At 33.0% G+C, this 16,869-nt stretch overlaps 1 protein-coding gene across 6 annotated transcripts in view; it reads right to left on the bottom strand.

The window, feature by feature from the left end:
- Positions 1–16,558, bottom strand: part of LOC106057672 (phosphatase and actin regulator 1-like) — a 37,169-nt gene extending 20,611 nt beyond the window's left edge. The window contains exons 1-2 of one of the 6 annotated variants that reach the window (XM_013214988.2): positions 16,401–16,558; positions 12,949–13,023 (exon numbers count right to left, since the gene is read on the bottom strand). In XM_013214988.2, coding sequence (XP_013070442.1) covers positions 12,949–13,023; positions 16,401–16,509 — 184 coding nt within the window. In that variant the 5' untranslated portion in view covers positions 16,510–16,558. Of the gene's footprint in view, positions 1–391; positions 550–1,551; positions 2,206–3,837; positions 4,120–6,197; positions 6,611–12,948; positions 13,024–16,400 lie in introns of those variants that run through there. The other 5 variants (XM_013214989.2, XM_056030592.1, XM_056030593.1 and 2 more) reach the window with 5 other exon arrangements.
- Positions 16,559–16,869: the final 311 nt, after the last annotated feature.

Genomic DNA, 16,869 nt, shown 5'->3' with positions numbered 1-16,869 from the left:
AAGTTTCCCTTTCAGACTTTGCGATCAAAAGGGCAGATGATGTTAAGGTCATCTGTTTCTATAGCCAACGGTTAACGAGCAGGGTGTCATGTGGCCAGTACAACAACCAACCGCCTTTACTTTCCCCAATTAAAGTCAGGTACCCATTAGAGTTGGGTGGACTCAGGGGCACCCTAAAAATCCTGAAATACAAAATCCCAGTCTTCACTGAGATTCGAACCCAGGACCCCAGGTTTGGAAGTTGAGCGCTTAACCATGTGCGTCCGGTAAATCTACAGTGGAAAATCTCACAATATACTTTGCCTTAAAATACTTAAAAGACAAGATGTTAAAAAAAATAATAACTGAAACTGCATAGGAAATATAAGATTATTTCATAGAAAACACTCACTCATTGTTAGTAAATAGAATGTCTATCCCACACAGTACTGCTCCTCTGTATCACTAATTAGTGCATTGTCACATTTTAATAACACACACCAATCCCACTCAAACAAAGAACAGTATTTTAATTAAACTTTTCCAACCATAAAAAAAACAACCCTTTTTGATACAGACAAATACATGTCCCATGTAAAAATCAATGATAGATTCCCAAAGGATTTCATTCCTGACTATGTACATGCATGTATCTAAAGAGATGGGTGTGAAACTATTAGTCAATGTCCGACAGAACAACAGATTGGAAAAAAGACAACAGGCTGGTGCTCAAGATAAATTATCTTTGACTCTTAACAGAATTTTTCTAAAACCATTTTTCAGTTGTAGCCAGATTCTCTTTACAAAAACAGTACATATTATCTCCAACCCAAACATGCTTCATTTCTTTAAAAAAAAACGATATTTTCAGCTCCAAGAAAAGGATGAGATTGTTAGGTATAGTTTTTCTCTAATTGTTTTTTTTTTTTTGTTTTTGTTTTTGAAAAAGTCTACTGTAGGACAAATCACTGTGTCGATAAGATAAGACAATGGACGTATATTGCATGTAAAATCACCAACACTAAAAATAAATGATTCCCTTTTGTTCCATTACAGCTGTGACACAGTGAGGCTTCACTACACCCACACTCAAGTTCAGGTCAATATGTGGACAACATTAATCTTAAATATGCCTTCCTTTTCTCCCCCTCTCTAAAGTTAGACCATCCCAGTTTGGCAGCACCTGGACAATTCAGAAGCTTTTCTTTTTACAGCCTATCAAAGTTGTGACTTAAAGAGATAGATCTATATATATAATATGTCAAATGTGTGTCTAAGCAATTTGACATGAGGGGGCTCGGAATCAAAGTACACTAAGAATGAGATATAATTCAAGCTGAGTTGTCCTTGCTAAGTGCCTAAAGGTAGCATAATAACTTTCTACCAAATGGTGCAGTGAAAATGACCACAAAAGAGATTGGCAATAAAATATCAAACACAGTCTTACTATTATACCCTGGCATGCACTTAAAATACTTCTTGTAACCAAATATTTAAGAGTCTAGATTTCAGAAATATGATAAATATAAAGCTTATATGGTCAGAGGTTTCATAGAGTTAGCCATCACTTACCAGTCTCCTTATGTTTCCACAGGAACCTAGTCCAGTGCCATCTGCTACTTGTCGGTGACTTAATGCCAGTTTCAGAAAACGAGTTTGTCAACTTTGGATTATTATCCCCACTGAAAACTGGTGAACTGTTAGCTGCCAATTTCATTTCACCATCTCCGTTCGAACCTAGCCTGTCAACCGCACTACAAGATGTGAACTCCACACCATTGCTGTTTGTCAGCAAGTGAACACCACCTGATGCTGCCATAGTCTCAATGCTAGGGCTCGGCCCATGAGCTGCAATGCCATTCATCTCAGGTACGCTGTGTATGTCCACAGTGATCTGATTGCCATCCAGAGAATGGCTTGGTACCCGTACTTCCGCTGCCATATCCATGATATTTAATCCACTACCAGAATCACAGAGTGTGGAAAGTCACATCAAAACATAATATTTATTTCCATCCTGCAGAAACTTCAAGCATACATTCACAACCATCAGCAACAAAAGTCTTGATTGTAAGATTTACATATTCACATACTATAGAGTAGTTTCAGCAAGCTGATTAAACAGTTAAACTTGTAAATATTTCCACTTATGTTTATAATCACGAAATGTCTCCATGAGCTACTTAATGCAAGTCTTTTTGACAACTCTACAATATTCTAGTTACTCTAGAGAAACAGTTGGAAATATGTTTGATTACATTTCAAAGGGAAAAGGGGGGGGGGGGGAGAAAGGCCAGAGGTCAAAGTATTAGTCAAGGTTTTTAGATATCCTAAAAGTAAATAAAATACTGACAGACCAAAAATCCTTAAAACTAAGAAAGAAGATAATCCCAATGATCAACTTCTAGAACACAAAGAAAAAGAATTAGAACACAAGCCCCAACACAGACACAGGGTAATCATAAAATGGTTTGTAAAAAAGTATGTGTCATTATGGAAAGCTGACAGGCACTCTCTATTCCTGGACATTAGCACAGTCATTAGCATTGCTAGGTCAACTGTCATCTGACCTGTCATACAATTCAGTGATTAATTATCTATAGAGCTCTGGAAGGACTGCCTGTCATGCACACTGTGTGGGGTGTGAAAAATACTGAGTAGAATGACTTGCTTGCAATGGATCATTGGTGAAGCAAGTGTTACTAGTACTATTACTGCATGTATAGAATCAGTTGTAAAGTTGGTGTTTTTAGTACTTCATGTATAGAATCAGTTGTAAAGTTGGTGTTACTAGTACTTCATGTATAGAATCAGTTGTAAAGTTGGTGTTACTAGTACTTCATGTATAGAATCAGTTGTAAAGTTGGTGTTACTAGTACTTCATGTATAGAATCAGTTGTAAAGTTGGTGTTACTAGTACTTCATGTATAGAATCAGTTGTAAAGTTGGTGTTACTAGTACTTCATATATAGAATCAGTTGTAAAGTTGGTGTTTCTAATACTTCATGTATAGAATCAGTTGTAAAGTTGGTGTTTTTAGTACTTCATGTATAGAATCAGTTGTAAAGTTGGTGTTACTAGTACTGCATGTATAGAATCAGTTGTAAAGTTGGTGTTACTAATACCACAAATATAGAATCAGTTGTAAAGTTGGTGTTACTAATACCACAAATATAGAATCAGTTGTAAAGTTGGTGTTACTAATACCACAAATATAGAATCAGTTGTAAAGTTGGTGTTACTAATACCACAAATATAGAATCAGTTGTAAAGTTGGTGTTACTAATACTGCAAATATAGAATCAGTTGTAGGTGTTTCTAGTACAGCATGTATAGAACCAGTGGTTAAGTTAATGTTTCTAGTACAGCATGTATAGAATCAGTGGTTAAGTTAATGTTTCTAGTACAGCATGTATAGAACCAGTGGTTAAGTTAATGTTTCTAGTACTGCATGTTTAGAATCAGTGGTGAAGCTAGTGTTTCTAATACTGCATGTATAGAGCCAGTGGTTAAGTTAATGTTTCTAGTACAGCATGTATAGAACCAGTGGTTAAGTTAATGTTTCTAATACAGCATGTATAGAATCAGTGGTGAAGGTAAGGGAGAACTTATATGAGGGTTGTTGTGAAGGAGATGCAGTAGTCAGTATTTCAAATAATGCAAATACAGAACAATGGGAAGGATTTAAGAATACAAGCATTGTGAGGAATAGTTTTTCTAACTATACTTTTGTTCTCTCTTCCTGAATAACAAAATGCGAACTATTCAAAATCTATATATATTTTATATACTAATAGCATCATTCATTTAAATAAAATCATATAGTGTTAAAACAAGTGTATATATATATAATATTACAAACTCTCCTGTGAGAAACACACACCACTTATTAAAATTTAATCACATTCAATCTCATCAAAAAAAAATTTATTAGAATCAGATGCAATCCAAAAACAGGAATGAACAAGTAATATGTGAATCTGTGTAATTCACTTTCCAGTACAATTTGACAAGCAAATGTCTAAAGAACTGAACCAGACTACAACACAGCTTTGACTACACACATTTATCTGTGAAGGACAAAGATGTATATAATGGGGAGTATCCTTACACTGTCACTGATTATAATAATTGGTTTATCATGCCTCTATCATAGCCCTATCATTATCTTTTTAAATAGATCATAAGATTCACTGAGTCAAATAGTTATCAGTATTTTGTGCGATATGTTTGAGAAATGTTGTGGGTAGTTAAGAACAAATTATCACAAGCATCATGGGAAAAAAGTGCAGTAAGTCCAGGTAAGAATAAAACAGATATATAAACACATATATAAATATATGGTACCAAAATAGTAGAACAACTTCAAAGCAAATCAATCTTTATGAAAGTCATGATCAAAGTTAAGGCATATGAAGAACAGCCACAAGAAAGTTCTCAATATTCAATTGAACTATTATATCAAATTAAACAGAGAAAGAACTTTGTGTTGTCCAAACTGATAATTGAAGAGAATAAAAAAATATAAGAATTATTCTTTTCAATCTCAAAGACAACAAATATTTATCAATCTATAGAGTCAAGACTTGTTCACTTCAAAGTCTAAGACATCAAATATTTATCAATCTATAGAGTCAAGACTCAAGACTTGTTCACTTTAAACTCTAAGACAACAAATATTTATCAATCTATTATATCAAGACTTGTTCACTTCAAACTCTATCACAACAAATATTTATCAATCTATTATATCAAGACTTGTTCACTTCAAACTCTATCACAACAAATATTTATCAATCTATTATATCAAGACTTGTTCACTTCAAACTCTAAGACAACAAATGTTTATCACTCTATTATATCAAGACTTGTTCACTTCAAACTCTAAGACAACAAATATTTATCACTCTATGATGTCAAGTCTTGTTCACTTCAAACACTAAGACAACAAATATTTATCACTCTATGATATCAAGACTTGTTCACTTCAAACTCTAAGACAACAAATATTTAGCACTCTATGAACTCTATGTCAAGACTTGTTCACTTCAAACTCTAAGACAACAAATATTTATCACTCTATGATGTCAAGTCTTGTTCACTTCAAACTCTAAAAGCAAATATTTAGCACTCTATGATGTCAAGACTTGTTCACTTCAAACTCTAAGACAACAAATATTTATCACTCTATGATGTCAAGACTTGTTCACTTCAAACACTAAGACAACAAATATTTATCACTCTATGATGTCAAGACTTGTTCACTTCAAACTCTAAGACAACAAATATTTAGCACTCTATGATGTCAAGACTTGTTCACTTCAAACTCTAAGACAACAAATATTTAGCACTCTATGATGTCAAGACTTGTTCACTTCATAAGACAACAAATATTTATCACTCTATGATATCAAGACTTGTTCACTTCATAAGACAACAAATATTTATCACTCTATGATCTCATGACTTGTTCACTTCAACTCATAGAACACAATACTTATCCATCTATGTAAGCATATATATAGATAATGAAAACTAGTGTAGAGTTAACTGTCTATAAAGTACATAGATCTAATCATTCAATCATTCTCTGTATCAGTGTCTCAGACTACCACTCAATAATTTATATTCAAATTTCTCATTATATATACATTTATTTCTTTTGTTCATTTAAAATTTATTATTAAATTTTAAACGATAGTAACTAAAAGTCTCTACTTTGAAAAGAAAATATAATATTTAAAATTGTACTAAGACCAAATATTGCTGAAGTAACACAACTCAAATCTAAATTCAAATGATTGAAAACATTACTAGATCTAGTTTAAAGCTCTGTTATCCCAAATGAAATCGGTTTCACACAATAACTAAACATCGAAGATAGTCAATGGTAAGTATCTACTTGATAAACAACCCAGCCCATTCAACCTTTGGGTAGATCTAATAGGCTAAAGTACTCTGCATTCTCTAGAATAACAGGCAACCTTTTAGAAAGACGTTTTCTATCTTAGACATCTGAAGACAATTTAGTATAGCCAATCAAACATTTAAAGGCATGCTCCTCTCACTATACAGGCTTGAGGCTATAAACAGTCTATACTAACTATAGACAAGATCTAGAATATAGATAGATATCTTAATCTATATGATAGATCTAAATTTAAATCTATATCACATTCTTAGTAAAGTCAGAAGTAGCTGTAGTTCTATTTACACACTTTTAATAACTTTTATAGCGGCACAGTGATTACAGAAACAGTGTATGTAATATCCGCATGTCTCAGGAATTAGATCCAAGAAGATAAACAACATTTGGCCTATCGTGGCCTACATCCAAAATAAAGTCAGTCATCTCTAGCTCCATATGCCTGATAAAAAACTAGCGATCCGAAACACACTCACACGATAAATAACACACCGCCGTGTTCCTACATCCTCAAGACGTGGAGGAACTAATAATAATGTGTGATGTCGAGTGTTGTGTGTGTGTGTGTGTCTACTACTTCGACTGCAGCACACATACACACATTCCTGCCAGGCTACTGTGGGCCTGGCCCCACTACTACATACATTGAGACTGTTAGGTGCGCATACCTTGAGGATTAACAGTTGGTCTGGCCTTGACCTCTCGGCAAGGGGTCAGGACTCACCGATCCCAACACCCCCCCTTTTTTTTTTTTTGCGTTTGCGCGACTCTCATCCCCCCACCCCACGTCCCTACCACAAGTCGTAAAGGTACATGCACAACATCGAAGTAGGGCAGCCTCACCCCGTGACCTCAATACAGAGGGCAGACAAGCTGTTTGATAATAGTCGAATCAGTTTTTACAAAACTCTTTTGACGTGTGCAGGCCCCAACGTTGAATAGCTGTCTGGTTACACAATGTACAGTCTAACACTTCCCCACAACAGTCCTGCCTTCTATCTCATGCACTATCATCTAGCTTAGTAGATACAAAGTTTTAAATACCCTTTTATAAAGCACACGAGTCCCTTAGTATACAAGAGGGTTAGACACAAGCTAAAATCTGTTTTTGTCTGTGCTAAGTTTTGTTATGTATACATCTATACAGGAGATGAATCAAAAACACAGTTTAAATATAATGATAATTAAGACTAAGAATTACAAAACATTATTTTGTTCTTTGTCTATAAAGCTTATTAAATCTGCTACTGTTATTCTCAACAAACATTTCACTTAACATTGTCAACACCCTACAGAAGACAGCAAAGAGGTTTCAAACCCTACAGAAAACAGCAAAGAGGTTTCAAACCCTACAGAACACAGCAAAGAGGTTCCAAACCCTACAGAACACAGCAAAGAGGTTTCAAGCCCTTCAAAACACAGAGAAGATGTTTCAAACCCTACAGAACACAGCAAAGAGGTTTCAAACCCTACAGAACACAGCAAAGAGGTTCCAAACCCTACAGAACACAGCAAAGAGGTTCCAAACCCTATGGAAGACAGCAAAGAGATTTCAAACCCTACAGAACAAAGCAAAGAGGTTCCAAACCCTACAGAACACAGCAAAGAGGTTTCAAACCCTTCAAAACACAGAGAAGAGGTTTCAAACCCTACAGAACACAGCAAAGAGGTTTCAAACCCTACAAAACACAGAGAAGAGGTTTCAAACCCTACAGAACATGGTGAAGAAGTTCCAAACAATATATAAGCTATCAGAACTAGAATACAATAGTTATTGTGATAAGAAGGTGAAGAAAATATGCTGAAACATAAGCTCTGACGACGACACGAACCACCGCCTTGCAGCGACTAGTTACCAGGCTAACATCTGCCTTGACCATACAATTCAGGAACTAAAGCTTGTAACTCCATTCAGGTAATGTACAAGGTCGTATGTATCCCTGAAGTTCTAAGCATACCTCTTCAGTGCATTGTCTTCCTCTCAGAGCAGAGATACCCCACTTACACAATGGGTCTGTGACTCACTGTACGTCACTTGGTCGATCCCACTAGAAAGAATGACTTAAGTGGCCCACCGTGTGTAAGGCAATACGAGCTTCCTATTTCGTTTGCTAGATGGATAGTTTCCCAGTGCTCACTTACTTCATGCACGGCACAATGCACACGCAAACAAACTTGGAATCTGGAACAAGATCAATATGAAGGTGGGACTCTGGTCATTATAACAACAGTTTTAGTGGAGTAAAATCCACGTATTAGAGACAGAGTGGGAAATTAGAAACATCGACAGATCCTAAATATGGTTCACTACAGGCATCATCTATATCTTCACTTCTAACCCAAATACAAAATGGCAACATTTCAAAAAAATATTTCAAGCCATGCCATCGCAACAACAGGATTAGTACACAGTTGTAGTCTCAAGACTATCAATCAGAAACCTAAGACACAAAACCCCAAAAATGTGTTCAGTTCTGCTGTGAAAAAATCGAGAAGAACAAACATGACATAGCTGTCATGACATAATGAAGCTGAATTTACGCTACATAAATATGATATATCTGGATCAAACATTTTGGTGGGTTACCAATGAGTAAACGCTAACTAACACAAATAGACCTGCATGTATTCGCCCCAAACAGATGTAGAATTGCTTAGTTGTTCACCTCCTTCAGTTGTAGAACGACTATGGTTCAACTAACCAACGAGAGTAATAAAAGGAAAGACTGAGAGCCCTAGTTAGGGTCGGAATGATGTCTCCCACACAGCAGTCCCTCTCTCAACGCAGCTGTGTCCAAAAGAAAAACAGGGTTTGGGATCAGAGTGGAGAACTGTGCGCTGCAAGCTGGATAAGAATCCCGGCTCCTAACTTTTCCTCAATGTTGATTCCCGAAGCCTTTCCCGTGTTTGGGACAGTAGCAGTTTTGGATTCAGAGTTTTTCTTCTCCTAGGTGGGCAGCCAGCGAAGGGCAACTAACTTCCTCTTGACAGAAGCTTTCTGGTGTAGACACCTTTGCCTCTTCTCCCGTCAGTGATAACAGTTTCTTTGATCATTGGTTTTTAAAGAAACACAATTAGAACCATTACGGAAAGTTAGAAATTCAAAGTCTTAGGAAATCAGTCGCAATCAGGTGGTCAACTGATTGATCTTTTTTTTTTAAAGTAAAAGATGGTTGCCTTTTTTATTCTCCTCTATCCATGCACACGTATCGTTAACAGGAACTCCTTTGTGATCATGGTAAGCAGTGGGCTATGGAATCAGCTCTCTGAATGGTACGCGGAGGTAAGTCTCAACAATCTTCGGTTCCAAACGAGCCTAAATAAGATAAGTGTTGTCGTGTGTCTACAATGATCTGGTGGGATTCAAAGTGTATACTTAAGTCTGACGTGTGGTTACATTTTAGTTGCTTCTCACATGTGCATATGATTATGAACTGAGAACGAACTAGTGGATATACCTTATCTTTTAGATACCAATTGCATTCTACAGACTGGAGGTGTCAAACTCGAGGCTCGCAGTGAGGCATTTATTGTGCGCGAAAACATTCACTGAATATCACCATTAAAATACGTAGGCTCTGCTATTCTGTAGTTTCGACAATTTGATACACTACCAATGTTAGTTATGTTTCATTACGAAAAAACAAGTCTCTCTCACTCTGGTTACAATTAGACTACCATTGTTCTGTTCACAATGTCTCACTATGATAAAACAAGTCTCTCTCTCTCTGGTTACAATTAGACTACCATTGCTCTGTTCACCATGTCTCACTATGATAAAACAAGTCTCTCTCTCTCTGGTTACAATTAGACTACCAATTTTCTGTACACCATGTCTCACTATGATAAAACAAGTCTCTCTCTCTCTGGTTACAATTAGACTACCAATGTTCTGTACACCATGTCTCACTATGATAAAACAAGTCTCTCTCTCTCTGGTTACAATTAGACTACCAATGTTCTGTACACCATGTCTCACTATGATAAAACAAGTCTCTCTCTCTCTGGTTACAATTAGACTACCAATGTTCTGTACACCATGTCTCACTTTGATAAAACAAGTCTCTCTCTCTCTGGTTTCAATTAGACTACCAATGTTCTGTACACCATGTCTCACTATGATAAAACAAGTCTCTCTCTCTCTGGTTACAATTAGACTACTAATGTTCTGTACACCATGTCTCACTATGATAAAACAAGTCTCTCTCTCTGGTTACAATTAGACTACCAATGTTCTGTACACCATGTCTCACTATGATAAAACAAGTCTCTCTCTCTTTCTAGTAACAACGCCTCACTTGGAGGAGGAAGCAATAAAACAAAATTGTGTAGCACGGTAGCATTTCAATAGTAGACACACTCACACACACACACACAAAGATTAGAACCTTTTACAATCGGTGGACGAGACATAATCACGTGTGACATATTAAACTCTTAACCCAAAGTTCATTTTGGCTAATGTTTGTTAAATATTTCAAACTTTGATTAAATGAAGGAGCAAACCACAAATGTAACAATGACAAATTTAAAAGAAAAGGGAGGTAACTTTTTCACCGAAATCCAAAGAAAGAGAGGGAGAAAAAAGGTATAAAAGTACATGAATATGCATTAAGATTTGAAGGAAAAGAAGCAAACGAACAGAAAACAGGGTGAAGGACATCAAAGAAAGGGATGTGTCTGTTGTGGTACAAAGGACATAAGAAGACAATGACAGATTGGTGCAGGGGCTAGACTGATACCAACTGTTTATTCTAGGAAAGTATATAATATAATATAAAAGAATATATGTATATTATATAAATAGAAAAAAAAGGAAAAAGTATAAGCAAAGGGAGGAAACTTGGTAGAAGTTATAATGGTTTGTAGACAATGTGTGGTGCTTTGTAAAAAAAAAAATAATTGTAAAATGCTTTTTAGTTTTTAAAGTTTAAAACATTAAATATTAAAGTGTTTACAATAGATTGACTACATTATAAAGAAACTCACTGCATTCTTTTTCTATTAACTTGAATAATAATAATAATAATCAACTTCATGTAGTTTAACCTCAAAGATCAAATATTTCAAAACTAGATACTGTGTCATACATCTTCACATTGAGTGATTCCTATGCACTGAATACATTCCATATCAAACCTTATTTAGACATCAGTGAAAAGTCTATTAGTTACATACAAAGAGATAGATGGCAAGAACAAGAGAGATGGTGAGAATGCTACTACTCAGTATGTCAGAAAATATGATAAATATGCAAATATATGTAACCCTGCCAGACCAAGTAAAACAAAGGACGTTTGGGCCTTCATCAGCTACAAACCAAACAAAAAAATGACAAACAATGAACACAAATTAGGCTTAAGTTCACTTACTCAGTATGTCAACTTGACAAAAAAAAAACCAACACACAAACATCCCCATCTGCAATGATTACCATACCTAATTCTCTGTTTGTAGTTGTTTTTTTTTTCCTTTTTCTTGTTTGTTTTTATTTAAATCCAATCAGTTTACTGCACTTTTTTTTCTAGGCATTTATTCCCTTTTAAATTCTTAAGTTTCACTAGCAAACAGTCAAATCTAGGTAGAGAGGAAACTTAAAACCTAGATTATCTGCTCTTTCTTTGAAATGAAGCCTACTATCATTTTCAGCCATTTCTTTAAATTAAAATGAAAAGAAACATGTAAATTTTGACTTTCAGAGCTATAAAAACCATTTTAATTTTATTCGACAGGATATTCCCAAATTTAAATAAGATCTAATAGCTTCCTAAAGCTTGGCGCATTACGCTCTTGCCCATTAGAGAGATTAAGATAAAGAGATCATTGATAAACAATTAAAAGAAAATATCGCCTGGCCCTAAATATATGTTTCTACTTCTTAAGAATAGGAATGACAGTTAAGTTAGAGAGTGAAATTGAAAGAACAATAAAAACAGGATTACATCACTATGAATTGTAGTTTACATTCCCAATGTCCCACTTAGAAACAAAGCAATACATTCATAATTAGGAGGTTTTTTTGGTGGCAAGAAAAAAACATAATTATGAACATTTTACTAGACAAATATAAAGCTTTTGAAAAAGAACTATTAGATATATTTAATGAGTCGATGGTACTCAAGCAGAATTGAAGTTGGTCAGCACGTACCTCTGAATTATAATTTGTCTTTATCTAATAAGAATTTTTCTCTTTCTTTCCAAAGTCAATTGCTTAGTTTTCTTTCCTCTCAAATGTTTTAATTGCTTATAATTTAATCTTGAATAGTTTCCCTTTGAAAACCATGGAATTTTTTTCCAATTTCAATAAGTTTTTAACCAAAAAAAATGTTTTTGAAGAATGCTGGCTAAAAAACAGCTCTTTTTTTATAATGATTTTCTGCATAGTTGGGACATGGGAGAGCTCAAGACAATTACTTCAATGTTTATACATGTTATACATTAAGTTTTGTAAAATATGGATAACGATCATAAAAAATAGACTAGTTCTAAAGAGACTTGTACGTTTTTCGTATTACACGTTATCATTCAAAATAAAATAATATTTATTTGTTTCATCTAAGAGAAAGAAGAAGAAGAAAGAAGACTAAAAAGGGTGTACATTCCCCTTTAATTCTTTAACAAATATAACATTTTCTGATAACAAACAAAAAAGTAAAGTTTAATGCTAACAGGGTAGTGAAATACAAATGAGCAAAATGGATAATTCTGTCAGAACATGGAAATAATTGTAGAGAGAAAGAGTTAATTATGGCACTTCTAAAATGAATTAGAGATTTTCAATCTCAATGTTATTTCACACTAATCTGATCTTTGTTTACGAATTTGATTTTTTTTTAAAGTGCAAAAGAAAATTTTTTATGAGGTTTTAAAGTGTATAGTTTATCACTACTTCCATATTCCTATTCAGTACAGCAGCTACAACAACAAAAAGCATGCTATTTCTGGAATGGCCAACAATACAAAATCTCCAACATTTAAAAATTAAAACACACATATACAAATGAAGATTTTTGGGGTGTACATGAAGTCTACATTTCACTCACCATCTTTGAATTTGACAGATCTTGGTGTGGTTGCAGATCCTGAAGTCAGATATGAATTATCTCCCCCTGGTCCATCTACAGAGACAGAAGAAGAACTACATCAAAAGATGCTATCCAGTAGGCTACTAGCATCAAGTGCATCTATTCTAAATTATATTGGTTAAATAGTATGATTTATCACAAGTCAGGTGGTACATATTCATGCGTACAAGTTGTTAGCTTACAAGTGAAAGAGATTGGCACTAAATGTACAGTAATATTCTTAACCCCTTAGCTATTTCCAGTTGTTGTTTTCTATTCAATTTCCCAAATGGATGGAGTCTTTAAAAAAAAAAATTACATCGTAAAAAAGAAAAAACTTAATGTAATTTTAAAAAATGAAGTATAAATTCTAACACATAAGTTGTGTACTGTATTGTTTACAAGAACAGCAATTGTTACCACTAGTTAGACACTGCTCTATCACTATGCAGTAAGAGTTGATTAATAAATTTAATTTCCTCTTTAGAAGAAAGAAATATTTTTTAACTTGATTACATTATCAATATATCATATATATATATATATATATATATATATATATATATATATATATATATATATATATATATATATATATATATATATATATATATAACATTATAATTATTGTTTGTCTAATAGAAGTGTTTTTAGAATCAAGTTGCAAAGGTGTAAATAATTAGTTAATAATTGCTATTAGAGGTGCTGTTTCTAACATGAAAGACAGGCCACTTCAAGAATTGCAGCTCTGATAAAAACATCAGATTCTTTTGTACGTTACTTTGCGGTTTAGTTCTTTAATTTTTTTTTCCTTGTTTTTTTTTATTATAAATATTTTCTTACTTTTTAATAAATGCACAATATTTTTTTTATTAAATTAATTGTCAAAATTGTCAAATTAGGATTATGAAGTTGAAGTATTATTTACTTTAAGAAATATTTTTATTTTTTTTAAATCTTTACCTTATACCATTCACTGTACTGTTCTTTATGGGGGGTTTTTAACGTATGCTGATAAGAATTTTTATTTTAACTTAAATAGTATCTAGCTTGTAAAATTTGTAAACATGTTCTTTGTTGTTTTTTTTAAATAAATATGCACTATTAATGCTTTTCCATCTTTCCTTTCTGTTTACACAATAATCACTCTATTTTATAACAGTTTGACACATATTTTTAAATATATATTAATTATTGCAAAAATGTATTTTTATTTTAAATATAAAAAAAAAACTAAAGAACTTTATAGACATATAAATAAGAGCAAAAACAGTCTATCAATATCTGGCAACATATGAATAAAACATTACATGATGCAGAAATGTAAGCATGACTAAATTTCATCTGCACTAATGATGTATTGAAGAAAGCAGCTTTAACCTAAACTATATATTATAATATACATTTAGTTCTAAATATCTCCTATTGAAAAAAGCAGTGAAGTTACAGGTATGTTTAGACATTGTCTAATGTTTGTGAAGAAATAATGCAAGGTGTCATGTATCATTTGTCAACATATTATTTTATTTAATAATTATTTAAATAATTAACTCAGTTCAAGGTTATATGTCAAGTCTGGTTTTCCCAATGACGCTGTGATATGGATGTAATGTTTGATAACAAATTATCTGATTGGTTGTAGAAATAACTTGATTGGTTAATCTATTTATGTTAATTTAAAGGTCAAGTACAGTCACGTGAACAGAGAGACGCGCGGGAGCTAGAATTCTTCAGTTGTAGGTAGATATTCATCCAAGCAAGACGTTCATTGTTATTAAGTCTCGAGCCGATTCTAATACTGTGTAGATCGTTTAAAATCCAGTAGAAATCATTTGAATATTTTTATGTAAGTCACAGTTTATTCATATAATTTTTGTATATTGCTGTTTCAAGTTTTAAATTAAAAGTTTCTGTATTTGAATTGAGAAGGATTTTCGCCTATTCATTTTCTAGATTACATTTAGATCTAGATATAACATAGTCCTTAGCAAGTCACAGTGATTCTTCTAGACAGCAGACATCTTCTAATCCTCGGCATCACGGTTACAGGATCTTTATCTAAGAGGCAAAAGATCATTCAAGATCATTAATATTTCAAGAGCTTTTTCATTGTGACATATATATCATCATCAAAGATCTTCAATGATCGTGATAGAAAGGCACCTTTTACTCAAGTATTAAAGATTCATTGACTGTGATACAAAGCAATAAAGTAATTTAAATCTGTATCAAAGCTAAATGTTTTTAAAATCCCCTTTAAATTAACAGTAGCTGAGTGCTACTACTTAACACCAGCACAAATTGGTTTATGACATGTAATACTTAGATTTGTAAGCTTAAAAACTACTTTGATCTGAGAGCTTCTAATTCTAAGGTAACTGAGTAGACAACTCTTAATTAGTAACGATGTCTACACAAGATTAAAATTAAGTCTATTTAGAATTAGATTACAACAGTTTATAAGAGATTTTACATGGTTTAATCATAATGCTACTCAATAGTCTCTAGATTAGCATAGATATACTTAGATCTAGCATTCAAGATATATCTATATATATTCACAGTCTTTAACTTTAGGCTTAGGCGTGGCCATGTCAATATTGTAACATGGGAAAACAACAAATGTTACAAAGGGCTAATTAGATTACAACAGTTTATAAGAGATTTTACATGGTTTAATCATAATGCTACTCAATAGTCTCTAGATTAGCATAGCCATAGATATACTTAGATCTAGCATTCAAGATGTATCTATATATATAGTCACAGTCTTTCACTTTAGGCTTAGGCGTGGCCATGTCAGTATTGTAAAACAACAAACGTTACAAAGGGCTAATTTATAACCAAGCCTAAAATAAGATTATATAATCATTATAAAATGTTATAGAAATTCTATAAATAGATTAAAATAGACCTAATTTAGGCTAATCATTCTAGATCTAAGAATTAGCCTAATGATGCCTAAAGATATTGATAAGGCAAGCTTCATTTAAAATAAGAATATATAAATTAGTTGGTAAAAATATAATTGGCTGAGCTGAGGGAAACTTCGAGTGAATCATTCTTATCAATCATGTTTTTTTTAAGTTAAAGTGTGAATGATGGTATTATTATTTATTGCTGGCCCCTGCTGGGTAGTGTACTGACTACTGTTTTAGTGTTTAAATTTACTGGTTAGTGTTATGATTAGATCTAGATCTATATCAATCATTATTTATTATAAAATTATATGATTATCATAAAATCATATGATTTTAATTTTTATTTTAGCCTAAGTAAGTAAGTTCTACCCCTGTCCCTTCTTCATGAATCAATTTTAAATTATCAATCTAAAACTTCACTTGTGTGTAGGCGTAAAGAAAATTACTCAAGATTTCTAGACCTAATTTTTAAGTTGATTTTGATAATATCATTGTTTAAATGTGTACCACCTGTAAGTGATAAAGAATCTATAGAAGGTTTAGGGTCACTACTACTCCTGTGTCTTTCAAACGGAGGTATATCACATTCTGTATCTGTTTTGTTGCCCATTTCAGCCATCTTTTCTCAATGTTGACTTCCGGTTTGAGATCACAAAAATTTAATTCCACAATTTTATTTTTGCAAACAGGTCCAGATCAGTTCCATATTCTAATATTCCGTTTGCTGAAATAAATAATGTAGACTGTAAGAATCGTCTTGTTAGATTTAGATTATAACATATATGTGGGTCAGTTTTAGATGCAAACATGTATAGTTTATACAACAGTGATATGAAAACGTCCGCAAAATAATTAGATAAATTGTGATTTTTTAAATATATTTTTAAAGTTACAATAATTAAAATACTAGAATTTTTTAAGGCTGTTTAAAAATCCATGATACTATTTGATAGTCTCTAAATATATGAATGGACTTGTC

The sequence above is a fragment of the Biomphalaria glabrata genome, chromosome 5 (assembly GCF_947242115.1).
Source record: "Biomphalaria glabrata chromosome 5, xgBioGlab47.1, whole genome shotgun sequence".
NCBI classification, from domain to species: Eukaryota; Metazoa; Mollusca; class Gastropoda; family Planorbidae; genus Biomphalaria; species Biomphalaria glabrata.
Note: the sequence above shows the minus strand (reverse complement) of the source record. Positions and strands in the feature narration are given on the sequence as shown.